This window comes from Heptranchias perlo, chromosome 22 (assembly GCF_035084215.1).
Source record: "Heptranchias perlo isolate sHepPer1 chromosome 22, sHepPer1.hap1, whole genome shotgun sequence".
NCBI classification, from domain to species: Eukaryota; Metazoa; Chordata; class Chondrichthyes; order Hexanchiformes; family Hexanchidae; genus Heptranchias; species Heptranchias perlo.
This window is the reverse complement of record NC_090346.1, coordinates 37,821,317-37,835,842: the sequence shown is the minus strand read 5'-3', so window position 1 is coordinate 37,835,842 and position 14,526 is coordinate 37,821,317. Positions and strand designations below refer to the sequence as shown.

Here is a 14,526-nt window from a genome sequence, read left to right as displayed (position 1 = left end):
GGTCCTATTTCCCTTAGCAGAGGGGTCAGTGACCAGGGGGCATAGTTTTAAAGTAATTGGTAGAAGGATTAGAGGGGAGCTGAGGAGAAATTTTTTCACCCAGAGGGTGGTGGGGGTCTGGAACTCACTGCCTGAAAGGGTGATAGAGGCAGAAACCCTCAATTCATTTAAAAAGTACTTGGATGTGCACTTGAAATGCCGTAACCTACAGGGCTACGGACCAAGTGCTGGAAAGTGGGATTAAGCTGGATAGCTCTTTTTCGGCTGGTACGGACAAGATGGGCTGAATGGCGTCCTTCTGTGCCATAACTTTCTATGATTTCTATCAAATAATTAAATGTTTAAATTCCCAGTTCTTGAAAACTCCATTATCCTAAGGGATTCATTCCATCTGATAGTTATTGACATGGTTACCGGGTACATGGAATAGCACAAATATCAAACAGGCCTGTTTTGTACTGACTATGGCTTTATTGGTAAGATTTTAGACAAGATGGGCGCTAAATTGGGCAGTGTAGTGCCCGTTGTTTCAGCGCTACATGGCCTCTCTGAGATCCAAGATGGCGTCTTGGATGTGCACGCACGTTTCCAGCATGACGTGCGCCGGACGCCATCTTGGTATAGGAGTTAGTACATGCTGATGTTCTCAGCAGGTTTGGCCTAGTGGGGAAGCCACCACTGCTCCCCTGCTCAGGCCACAAGTTAAAATGGCAAATTGGGCTCAGATGTCATCATCTGCATATTTATAAAGGACCCCACCGGCTTGAGGACATTTGTCCTTGCCGACTGCAATTTAAAATTGCAGACGGCCAGATCAGGGTGGGATAGGAGTGGGTAAGTCCCCCACTCCATTTTAACTGCCCCCCCAGCCTGGTTTCTGCCAGGAGAAGTAAAAATTGAGCCCAAAGCATTTTTATGAAGGATATTCTTATTTATATACAGGGGCAAATTTTATGAACTTGCACTCACAGTGCAGAGGCTGATGTGATGGGAATGCATATCAAGGAATGTGGACACAAAATCCAGCCCACATTATTGAATGAACAATCATGTGGTACGTGCTGACGACCATGTCTCTCCAGATTTATATCTACTACTAGAAATAAACAACATAATTTCTGCGCAAGATACCTGGCAAACAGTGTGCATATTTTGAAAGCTGCAGAGCAAATTGAATATTCACTGTATTAAGGCTGGTGAGTTTCGATGTACAAGGTAATTGTTTGAAAGCAGATACAGAGTGTGTGTGGAAGTATTTCCCTCCTGAGAACAAAGATATGTTTCCAATGGAACTATAATGCTGATGCATCGTGATGCTGTTTCAGCCCAACTGCCAGTGGAAGGATTTTCAATTACAAACTGTTAAAGTTGCAATCAATCATAACCTGAACCTTACAGTAACACAGTCAGGATGTTATTGGAATGAGAAGAATTCTGCATATGTGAAAACCTCCAATAGGCTCAACATGAACAATTCCCCAGGCTTTTCACCCCGCATGAACACTGTTTATTTATTTCATATATGTTCTCCCTTTGTCACCTACATACTGATCCTCTGTTGTCCGCACACCGCTCATTTGTCCCATATGCTCTCTCCATTTATCACACACAGAGGAGAAGAAATTCAACTCATCGCCGCCCATTTTGCATTGGTAAAATGGGCAGTAGCCCTCCGAATTTCACGTGGTGATCTCTTGGGCCTGATGTACATTGGGTCGGGCGGGTTTTAGTCACCTGAAACGGTAGCCCACCTGAAACCGGTGGAACCTAATAAATATATGTAAACGTGAGTCCTGTGCCTGCTTAAGGACCTCTTGCTAAATTCAACTTCCTGAGCACTGAATTGGCCCAGTCTAAAACCCACCCTCAAATCCCGGGCAGGGACAGTCAGGAGGGAGGCTGTACCAAATTACTTAAAGGGATGCTCAGCTCCAGTTAGGTAAGAACCTGATTAGTTGTTTTAGATTGCTTTTAGAATCATAGAATCATCGAAAACTAATGGCACAGAAGGATGCCATTCAGCCCATTGTATCCGTGCCAGCCGAAAATGAGCCACCCAGCCTAATCCCACTTTCCAGCACTTGGTCCGTAGCCATGCAGGATACAGCACTTCAGGTGCACATCCAGGTCCTTTTTAAATGAGTTGAGGGTTTCTGCCTCTACCAACCATTCAGGCAGTGAGTTCCAGACCCCCACCATCCTCTGGGTGAAAAAAAATTTCCTCAGCTCCCCTCTAATCCTTTTACCAATCACTTTAAATCTATGCCCCCTGGTTATTGACATCTCTGCTAAGGGAAATAGGTCCTTTCTATCCACTCTATCTGGCCCCTCATAATTTTGGACAATTCAATTAAGTCACTCCTCAGCCTCCTCTGTTCCAAGGAAAACAATCCAAGCCTATTCCAATCCTTCCTCATAGCTAAAATTCTCCAGTCCTGGCAACATCCGTGTAAATCTCCTCTGTACCCTCTCTAGTGCAATCACATCTTTCCTGTAATTTTATGCCTATTTCTGGCTGTGTTGGTTGCTGTAGATGAGAACACAAAATATTGCAAGTTATTTTTCAGAGCTGCACAAACTTCCCCATGTGTGTTTACAGGACCAAAACATCATACCTCCAGTTAAGTGAGGAGCAGTGCATCTGGCAGCTCCGTTTCACCAGGGAGTCTGTTACATTGCTTATTTTCATTGACGTCAATGAAAATAAAAATTGGGAGAGATGTAAAATGGGCTGCCGACTCACTATTACCCGTTTTACACTATCGCACAAAGTCATGCGGCTCGATATTAGGAGGGCTGCGGGTTCGCGGCGGGGGGGGCGACTGGGCGCATGGGTAACGCGCCCGGTGAAATCAGTCTGCCCCGCGCACAATCGCAGGCTGATTGGATCCACTTACCTGGTCTTCCGGGTTCCCCGCAGCTGAGCTGCGCGTCGGGCGGACTGCGCATGCGCAATAAGGTCTGTCAGCTGGAGGAGCTCTATTTAAAGGGGCAGTCCTCCACTGACTGATGCTGCAAGAAATAGGAAAAATTACAGCATGGGGCAGCCCAGGGGGAAGGCTGCTCCCAGGTTAACGATGCCTCACTCCAGGTATCATTGGATGGGGTGAGGAGGAGGGGGAGGACAGAGATCTTCCCCCCGGCGGGCGGGAGGAAGCGGCCTGCCTCTGCCACCAAGAAGGCCTGGCTCGAGGTGGCAGAGGAGGTCACCAGCACCACCAACATATCACGCACCTGCATACAGTGCAGGAGGCGCTGCAATGACCTAAGTAGGTCAGCCGAAGTGAGTACACTTACTCATTCCCCTACACTCCATCTGCCACATCATCGCCCCCACCCCACATCTCCTTCTGCACTGCCAACACTACTCTGTCACATCACTCCTCACACCCACTCAAAGCTCATCCTCATCTTACCTGCACTTACTCACCTCGTCAGTACTCATCCCACCACTACCACTCAACCCAATCCTCATACAATCTCATGGCTCTATCTCATACTCACCCTCTCATGCATCTCTTTCACGGTCAGCCTCACTCAACCTGCCACGACCTGTGCTGCAGCCACAGGGCATGCATCACATATGTGCAGTAGGAAGCATAAGGCAAACGTGTTGTGAGCATGAAGGGGATGCACAAGGGTGTTTGAGGGTTTGTCATGGTTTTTACTTCTATTTAATTTCTGACCAACTCACATCATATATTATATTGGCACCACTACTGCCACGTCTTTGCGAATCTTGTCTGGTTTGTGCAATAATGTCTTTTCCTGAGGATAACAATGAAGACCCACACCTGATGCCACACATTGTGTCACTGCAGAGTGGGTGTAGGTGTATTTGCAGGGCTCCCTGGTGCAGACGACTGAGAGACGTCGGCGATGTCCCCGGTGGCACCCTGGAACGATGTGGAGGAGAAGTTGTTGAGGGCAGTGGTGACTTTGACAGCGACAGGTAAGAAGATGGTGCTCGGGCCAGCCGGGAGCAGCTCGGCATGAAGGAGGCTGCAGATGTCCACGACTACATGTCGAGTGACTCTGAGCCTCCGTGTGCACTGCTGCTCAGAGAGGTCCAGGAAGCCGAGCCTCAGTCTGTAGACCCTGTGGCGAGGGTAGTGCCCTCTGCGAAGCATCTCTCTCTGCGGTTGCCCTCCCTCCTGCTGTGCAGGTGGATGTGTCACAGCACTGTGTTGTGGAGCTCCACGTGTCAGAGGTGGACAGCGTGGCCGGCGAGGCTGGTGATGCTGTTCGCCCTCCGAGGAGGTCATGACTGCAGCTACGGCGGCCCCATCTGGAAGATGTACATCTGAGGGGGTTCGCAAGGTAGGTACATGTGTCTGGACCCCGGGGTAAGTGTGCAAGTTGGTGAATTTTGTTGTTAGGAGGAGGGTGGTGGAGGCCAATCTTTGTCCAAAGTGACAGAGTGGCCTCCTGCAATGAGTGAGGGTCTCCCCCCCCCACCTGTCAAATGGACCTTTGCAGCTGCCACAGGCTGATGACTGCAACACATCCATTTCAACTGGGAGTGTTTCCCCCAGTATGGGAAACAGTCCCAGTTGTTTCTAAAATCCCACCCCTCCTGAAGTATTCCCTTAATCAGGTCTGTTAACGACCTGAAATAGCAGAATAAATACTGTCAAGTGGCACCCCGCTGGCTTTAATTGCCTGCGGGAGTCCCACATGCGGGGGCTGCGCGCGCACGTCGGCGCGTCTGTGGGGAACCCGGAAGTGGGCGGGTTGGAGCCGGGCTCCCGACCCGCTCCGGGATTCCCCGATTTTCGGAGCCCCCCCGCCAAGAACACACCCGATAGCGGGTGCTTAAATCGGGCCCATGATCTTCCCCTCACTGTCTGACCATACGTGGTTTCTGGTGGAATTACAGTAGACTTTCTAAATTAAATCCTTTAACTGTAGGCATGAATTCCATCCCTCCAGTTATAGCTGTAATCAGGGTTTTGATATTTATGTACTGTTTAATCCATCACATGGATCAAAATCTGTCCAACCTACCCAGCATGCATAAACATATAGGTGAAGAATCTCCAGACGTGAGCCCTATGTCCAGGATGATAGACCAGAGGACTCTTCATGTAGTCTGGGTGATACGTCTGTAGAACCCACTTATTTAGCATGGCTCCATAGCAGATAAATATAATAATCTGAAAGAGAAATATAATTAAGAACCTTAGCATTCTATTCACTCAGTTTGCTCACATAGAAAAGCTCTACAAATCAAACCAGCAGCTTATAAAACCCAGGTAAAAAGAGACATGACAAATTGGTAAGAGGAGGCCATTATCTTTATAAAAATAAATTGAGACAAAATTAAAAGAAATAATTTGCAATAACTCTAGATTTTTTTCCATTGTGAGTTACTTTATATATTTATATTTTTCTTCATGCCGTGCCCCATTCTCCAGCAGAGAAGAGATTTGCTCTCAGGCCTCACCCATTACTATTTTGTAAATTGAATGTTCTGCACAATTCTACTCCAAACTGACCTGTTAAAAATAAAATGCTCATGGACTCAATTGGCAATGGTCTGCCTGCTCAGGTAGAGTGAAAAAGAGCAGGGAGTTCTCTCTATGCCGTAACCAACATTCCTACCTCAACCAGCATTGCCAAAAACAGCTTAACTAGCCGTTCATCTCATTTGCTGTTTGTGGAACCTTGCTGTGCACACATCGGCTGCCGCATTCCCCTATATAAAAACACTGGCTGTAATTTTAACTTTGGGCGATATCGGCTCGGCCACCCGTTCATGGAAATGAAAATCGGGAGAGTTGTATAACTGGCTGAATTGCTATCGCCCAGTTTACATGATCACCCAAAGTCATAATTACCCCCAGTGAATGCACTTCAAAAGAAATCCCCGGGTTGTAAAGCACTTTGGGATGTCCTGAGGATATGAAAAGCTGTTAATTCTTTCTTTACTTTTGCATCTTCTCACATTGTTACAGCAATTCATAGTCAAGTGAAAAAATGCAACATACTTCCATTTATCCTGTTCTAGTTAATTTAGTCAGCAAAAAATGTCAATTAAATATTAACTAAACTGTAATCATTGAGGTCAATTCAACAAGCTATGCAGCCAAAGCAATGCAACTTTTTAATGAAGGATTAAAGCGCTGTTCATTAAAGATCCAGTGAATCACTTTTGTGTCATTCAAATGCCAGGCTTAGTGGAAGTGGGAGGTGAGTGACTGACTTTGTTGCTTTCTTCCTATTTATTTTAATTCTTCTGTTCCACTTTTAACGACTGACACTTCATTTAATGCAGCTTGTAGTTTGATGTCTGCCCATGTTAACAGTAATGCCTGTTATTCTTAATACCAAAATAATTTTTCCAATTTAAGAATAAAAATAACTTGATAGCATAAACTCAGCAATGCCACACTCCAAGCAAGAAAGCCTTGCTGAAAGGGAGCATGAATTGAAGACAGGGCTACAACATTAGCCCTTATTCTTCGACCCATACTCCCTTCGAGCGCAGTCCCCCACTCTAATAGCAGCAGGTATATCAACAACATGTCTGTACTGTAAAAGGAAATATGGTTGTAGCATTTATCAAGAAATAGACTTGTTTTTATTTTAAATTCTTATACTAGAATATTATCTGGCTCCACAGTCACAGGTCCAATGTCCTTATCCCTTAGAATGCTGACAGGTGTAGGGAGATTCCATAGTCCTTGGGTTGGCCAAGATTTCAGCTGATACATTGAGATGTTGAAACAAACTCTAATATTAAAAGTATTAAGACTACTCAAATGTCAACAATGATTTTACTATTGTAATATAAATCCTGTGTTATAAACTAAAATCTTAAAATCAGTTTTAAATAAAAAAAACTGTAACGCTGGTTAGCCTGTCTTCCAATTTTCTCCCATTTTCCCTCTTTTCCCACAGTAGCACGGTAAGTCTGTAGAGATAACAACAAAATCTATCAGACGTTTAGCCACTGGACATCTCACTCAGACTTCTTTGCCAACAGTCTGTTCATTAGAACAGGGAAAAAAAAGATTGTAAGACAAGTAGCTAGTTGTTGGCAGGAGCCTGGCCCTATTTACATTATTTGGAACCAATCTATATGTGAAGAAAAACTCTTAAAAAGAAATTCCAGTCCTTTAATCACATTATCTCACCTGATTGATTGGCAGTTACTAACCACCATTATAAAGCAGTTACCAACAAATAGCTGTGTGTGGGAAGATGAGGATTCTCCCCGGACTTCATTTTGCTATGGCTCTGTGATGAGAGCACTTACATAATCAACCACTGGCTGATTTCTCACAAATAATTGCCTTTTGGTATGGATCTTGGAATTGTATGTAGTGATGGTGAAAGTTGAAGGGGTTGAGATTAGTCTTCGCCAGTAATGAATCAGCATCCCATTTTACAACAATTTTCTTAGAGCCCCCCACATATTTAGTTTTTAAAACATTGGTAGATTTTTTACTCTACACACAAAATAACGAGAAGATTACAGGGATTATTAGCAATGCCCTTTTGGAGATATTTCCTGGAGTTTGCTGTTATCAGTGTTGAGTTTAGAATGCAAGAGTGATTATAAGGAACAAATGCATAACCAGTTTTTGGCAGAACTGTACCAAACTTGATATTGACCTGAATGGTTGTGAGGACTGTCATGAAGAGAGGCGGTGGGCAGCCTCGATACTGGCTGTAGTACCAGCGCCTGTCCACCTCACACGGTAGGATCTCGTATGCTACATGCCTCACCAAACGTTTGTAGAAAGTAAGTCCGGGTTCATCGAGCAGGAATTCACGTGGCAGGTTCCTGTGTCCATTGGATATTGCTCGTCGGAAGCTGCTTGAGCGCTTGCTGCTCATCTGCAACAAGAGATGAAGGAGGCCTGTGAAAATAGCGGACACAAAATCACAAAGAAACATCAGAAAAATCAGCACCAGACTGACGTGCAGGCACGCATGCACACACCAGACTGACGCACGCTTGCGCATAGCAGACTGACACACACACGCGCACAGCAGGCTGACACACACACATAGATCAGATTAACACATACACCAGATGAACACACAGATGCACATCAGACTGATGCACATATGTACACAGCAGACTGACGCACATATGTGCATGTGCACACCAGACTGACAAACATGAGTGCATACCAGATTGACATGTGCACACCATACTGACACACACGTGCACACCAGACTGATACGTGCATGCACTAACCAGTGTTCACGTGTGCACATCAGGCTGACACCTGCATGAACAGGTGCATGCCAGACCGTTGCGCATACACAAATGTGCATATGCAAACACAAACCAGATTGATGTGCACAGCTGTTTAACTCTTAACCCCCCCACACACACACATACTCCAAACCAACGTCGGAAATATTTTCTGAGTAGGACTTTTCTAGACTCATCTAAATTAGCTTTTCATTTGACAGAAACCATTACTCAAACTCTCCAATGTCCCAAGACATCAAAATCAACCGGGAGGCAGCCAACACCTTAAGGTAGCAGTCTGAAGAAATTAAAGTACCGAGCAGGACCACACATTCCACCACTGCCTCTCACTCTGAAGCCAATGCTTCCCAAATACATGCTGCACCATGAGCATGGACGCAGGGTGTTAGCCTGAACACATATCGTGACACATCAATTGGCTCAAGCTCTGAATAGTGTGGTTAGTTTTGCTATTCAAAGAATGAGTGGCTGCCAAATTGGTAACAATCAGACAGACAATTTCACCATTATGAGGTTCATAAACAAGTAGAGAGGGATTAATTCTGAATGCAACGTATTACTGTTGTTAAAACTTCACTATTCTTTGTCCAACATCTCATAGGGATTCGTAAGTCTTTCGTAAGGGCTCATTACTTAAGGACAATACAAATAATCTTTGACAGCTGGAGTTACAAACAGAAAGACAACCAAGGATCAAGCTAGACAAATTGAGGCACTAGATGGTCTCTTGAGTGGGGAAGTTTCTTTACACTTTTCCACCATTTCCTCTAACATCCAGGTTTGTTCCCAAGGTCTTAGAAGAAGACATAAACCTAATCGTGATAGCTCCAAATTGGCCAAGAAATATTTGGTTCTCAAACACCTTGGAATAGAACACCAGATTGTATGCATACAAGAATTCTGTCCTTTCAGGTGTAGAGCTAGATATGCTCAATGCTTTTCAAAGTTTCCATTTAATTGCTTGGATCTTAAGAGGATCATAACTATGCAACAGTTCCTGCTCTCTTAAGTTGCAGATATCTTATGGTGTCACATAGGGCATACTATATTTGCTAATGTCAGAATAACAAACACAACCCTCCAGGGTGTCACATTCCAGCTTTTCTTGCATAACTGCAATCATTAGTTACTCAGTGTCTATCAACCATGTTGTTGAGGATTCATGTCGTAGCTTTCACTATCTATCACCTGCCTCTGGCAACAAATTCACGTTGGCGAGTATCCAAAGGTTTCCAGCTTGCAAATTAAACTGCCAGTAATGCCATGCTGGGATCTGAATTTTGCTTCATATTAGCTAACGTCAGAAATTTAAACCCGTAGTCTCTTGTGATTTTAAGTTTCTTGTGTAAACAGACAGTTGTACTGTATGCTTACGGGATTAATGGGCTTCATATTCCGTTGGCAGCTCCACCTTATGTTATTAGCACTTGGATGGGATAGTCTAATTCATACAGACCACAGCGACTTTTTGACTTTGGAGTCAGATCAACTGGGGGTTTTTAAACCAGAATTTGAATTTTTGGGTCACAGCGTAACTCTGGAGAGTTCAGATGTATGGCAGGACATGGTGAAGAAACTGGGGGTCTTTTTCAATGGGTCGCCTAGGCGGTAACTTGCCGTCCCATTGTAGAACCAGCCCGGTTTTCATTCCATTGATTTTGCCCAAGCAGCAAAGTTGAGAATGACCCCCTTGGGGGGTCAATTAGAAATTTGGGAGGATTTTGGGCTGGCAGCAGATGGGGCGATTGCGCCACTCACCCGATGACCCTGCCAAGAGACTTGAACCATTTTGAGGGCCAGGCCTCATTTATGTTAGGCCAGCTGGACTGTTCCAGTATTCACAGGCAGCTCACCAGTCCAGGCAGGGAGGTGGGAATTCCAGTGGCTCTGAAGCGCACCGGAAGATATTTGCAGGGCCAGGAGGAGCAGTTACACTCTACAAAAATCAAAAGTGAAAAATTTTCCTAACTTTTCCTGTAGCAGTTCCTTCAAGAACTACTGGTCTGGCCACGCAATGCCTGATACTAATGGGCAGAGCGAGTGTTGCACACGGTCTACCAATTGGAACCTAAAAATTGCGTTGGGGTCCTATCTACGTCATAGGACCTTGATTTGCATGCTGCATTGAGGCTCCCACAGGCAGACCCCTGGGCCGCACTTCTCAGGACCCTAAATAAGGTTGGCGGGTGGATCGGGAGCGCAAACAGGGTGGTAAGGTCATCGCTGCAATTTTGAGGCCAATACCATCTTGTTTACACCAGCTGGAGCGAATTAAAAGTGGTCCCATGATGTGGTAAAGAATGAGATAGACCTAAGATCATTAAGCAGCTGACGTGAATCCTTCCCTCACCCCAGTCCCAAAAATAAATACCATACATGATATACAGCATACTCACTTATAGAACGGCTTCTACATCTCTGTTAATTTATAAGCAAAGTTTCGCTGGTTGAGAAATAAAATGTCTCTCTTTTTCTTTAGTTTGTTATGATGTAGCTGGAAAAGTTAGGGTCACATCATGCACCTTTCTCTGACAGTATCTGCAAGGCAGTTACCTGGAGTATTTTACATGATTTCACAACACATTACTGTCTTTATCTGACAACCTAAACTGACATGCATTTTGGTGCTACAGTGCTCCGTGCCAACACAATATTAACTCACAGTTTCCCATCCCTCTTTTACAGACATACAAAATTGACAGGCAGGAAAAGACCAGCTGGTCCATCATGTCTGCCCCACACCATGATGGCCGGAGCATTATGACTAGATACTTCCTACCTCCCTCTCTCCCCAACTCCCCTCCTCACAAATTTTTGATAATTCTTTTGTGTTCGATTACCACTCTTTCGAAGGAATACCTGGTGTAGTGGGTTAGCACACTGCCCTTTCACCTCTGGGACCTGGGTCTGAATCAAGACAAGACTAATGGGATGAAATAAGAATTACTTCTTATAAGGAGGATAGTCGCTGATCCCAGCTGATCCAATATACAAGGAGCATAGATTCTGATCCCTGCTAATCCAATTTACAGGGAGGATGGTCTCTGAATCATGCAGATTTAGTGTAAAGAGAGGATAGTCTCTGATCTCTGCTGATCCTGTGTAAAGGGAGGATAGTCTCTGATACCTGCTGATCCTGTGTAAAGGGAGGATAGTCTCTGATCCCTGCGGATCCTGTGTAAAGGGGGGATAGTCTCTGATCCCTGCGGATCCTGTGTAAAGGGAGGATAGTCTCTGATCCTTGCTAATCAAGTCCCACTCCAGAGGCTTGAGCACAAATTCTAGGCTAACATTCCCTTGCTGCACTGTCGGAGGTGCCATCTTTTGGATGAGACATTAAACCATCCTCTCAGGTGGACATAAAAGATCCCACAGTACTATTTCGAAGAGCAAGGGAGTTCTTCCTGGCCAATATTTATCCCTCAACCAACATCACTAAAAAAAATTACCTGGTCATTATCACATTGCTGTTTGTGGGATCTGGCTGTGAGCAAATTGGCTGCTGCATTTCCTACATTACAACAGTGACTACACTTCAGAAGTACTTCATTGGCTCTAAGGTGCTTTGGGACGTCCTGAGGTCGTGAAAGGCACTATATTAAAGCAAGTCCTTTCTTTCACTGTCATTGTGAGGTGTAGAATCCTAGCCACGCTGACATACTGGTGTGAGGAGTAGAATTTCTGCATGTCTTCCAAGGTAGTATATGATCCTTTTAATGGGGAATGAATGCCCTCTACTTGTTGTCACTTCTTGAACACTGATTGTTGTTTTCATGCAACAAAAAAAATCACCTGCAACCTAAAAATTTCATATGCTCAATCTAGAACATGTGAGTTCAGCACTCCTTCTCTGCATTGAATCCTTTCAAAACCAAAACAGCTTTAATAAGAGTGCTGAAATAAAATTAAAATTGATCTGATTGTTTTTGCAAGAAGGAGGGAGGAAAGTAAAGAGCAGGTTCACAAGAGTATGATGAATCCAGCAGGGGGTGGGGGAGAGTAATCACCCAGCTCATTCAGTATGTGCCTTATCAACACACTTTGTAATTAGCTTGCAGTATTTCCATGACAACAGCCCACAGCTCTGCAGTTGTAACTATGGAAATCAGGCCTGACCAATTGGAACATATGCTCTGAACTGATGCACTTAAATTATCTCTAGCATGTTAATTGATGTCCGCATGCCTCCACTTTTTTCAGTCTTTACAATATTGGTGTATGCCAGAAACATGTAAATATAGAGGTTGGCACACAGTTAACACCCTGGCAGGGTCTACAGTCAAATCAAATTCTCCTATACAATCAGACTGTTAAAGACAGCAGACCTCAGTTATGGTGAAATGCTAAGATCGGCCTCAATATTTTTCTCTGTATATTCATTTTAACGAATCAATAATCATTTACAAAACACATTTTCAAATTCAGTAAAATTAACAAACGTAGGAAAATGTCAGTCCAGTAGTAATTTTTTACTCCTACTCCACAATAAGCCACAGGGTGGGAGGAATCAACAAGGGGACTTGGACAACGCTAGTCCACAGTGACTTCAGTACAAGCCTACCCTCCCTCCTTGTGTAGAACAAATTTGCCTCTTCTCAACCTCTGCCCTTCAACAGGACACTTCAGATTCGGAACTCACTCTTGGGAAGTGACAAATGCCTGCCCATGTAGCACAGTGTGTTGGAGCCCCTGTGCTCTGGGCCTTCTCGCCTGTTAATGCTAAGCAGCTAACTGTTGAATTTTTAATTAATTATGTTACTGAGGTAGAGCACTGCTGGCAGGCACACTATGGTGTACAACATAATGGATAGATAGGTGAATTATACAGTAGATGTAAATGCTGTATGGTCCCAAGGGCATTATGTTCCAGTTTAGTTAAAATAAAACTACGTATATCAGAGGCTTCTTGTACAAATTGCACTCATGTATAAGACATCCCTCTATATTTGCAGGGTTCATAAACAAACATGACTGGATAATCAATCCAAATCTACAGGGTTTACATAATTACAGGAAAATTTGCTAGTAAATGGTTGCTGGGTCTTCTCAATGGTCGGTTTTGGCAATCCATCAAGTTTGCTTGGGGGTTGCCCCGGCTGCACAAGGCTCACGTCAGGAGCCGGCAGTACTAACAACACAAACCCAATACAATGCAGCTTGTGAGAGAGACAGAAATAGAGATAAAGGGGGTTCTTTTAACCCTGCCTGCCCGGGCGGGTGGTGAGCTAAAATGTCCGGGGTGACTCACCCAGCGATATGCAGATTGGGGTCAGATGATGCCAATGGGCCCTGACTGCAATTTTAACTCTGGCCTAAGCGGAGAAGCCGTTGTAGCTTCCCTCCCACGAGACCCTCCCAAGAGTCCCTGCCCACCACTTTCCTTCTTGCCTTCTTTTGGTGCTGGCAGACGGCCTCCTGCTGCCTGAACCTCTGTTCCTGCCCTCGGCCCAACTGCCACTTGCCATCCATTTTGGGCGTGCAGCTGACTGGTGGCATGCAGATGAGGCCCAGGAGTTAAAATCGCCCAGGTCTCACACTGCCAACGCCGAGGCACTGGCCACTTGCCCGCCCACCACCCACCCAAATCCATTCCCAGTTAAAATGCTCCCTAAAATATCTGCTGGCATCCCCCTTGACAGCCTCTTAACAGATTGCAGAGATTTTAAAAGTGAGACATCACGGTACAGGTAAAATATGAACATCTTCCATGATTATATAATAGGGTGCCACCAAACCAGCAATTTCAATGCATGGCATCTATTGCTAAGTAGCACTTATATGTTAATGAGGTTTTCCAGTCTCAATCAGACAGGACTATTGCGCTCTTTCACCATTTTACAAAATACCAGGAGAATTTTATGTGTTTAAATCCCTTCATGTCCTCACCACTCTCTATCTCTATAAGCTCCTCCAGCTCTACAATCATTCCCCCCACCCCATCGCCGAACTCTCCATTCTACTTGTGCATCCCCGTCCCTTTGTCTGATCATTGGCGGCCATGCCTTCAGCCTCCTCAACTCCATGCTCTGAGATTCTCTCCCTAAATCCCTCTATCTCTCCTCCTTTAAGGCCCTCCTTTAAACCCACCTCTTTTACCAAACTTTTGGTCCCTTCTAATATCTACTTCTTTGGCTTGGCATCCATGTTTCTGATTACACCTTTATGAACTGCTTTGAGACTATTGGTGCTATTTAAATGTGCTATTTAAATAGTGCCAATTTATTATTTTTGCTGGTATTGCTGAAAGGTTGCTAAACTTTCACTTCTGTGGGCCTACAGGAACAAATATAGGA

The 14,526-nt window shown here is 44.7% G+C and overlaps 1 protein-coding gene across 4 annotated transcripts in view; it reads right to left on the bottom strand.

Annotated features, from left to right (window-relative positions):
* rhbdl1 (rhomboid, veinlet-like 1 (Drosophila)) overlaps positions 1-14,526 on the bottom strand; it is a 151,712-nt gene that overhangs the window by 62,078 nt on the left and 75,108 nt on the right. For 2 of the 4 annotated variants that reach the window (XM_068003307.1, XM_068003306.1), the window contains exons 2-3: positions 7,621-7,845; positions 5,008-5,156 (exon numbers count right to left, since the gene is read on the bottom strand). In XM_068003307.1, coding sequence (XP_067859408.1) covers positions 5,008-5,156; positions 7,621-7,845 — 374 coding nt within the window. Of the gene's footprint in view, positions 1-5,007; positions 5,157-7,620; positions 7,869-14,526 lie in introns of all 4 variants that reach the window. The other 2 variants (XM_068003309.1, XM_068003308.1) reach the window with 2 other exon arrangements.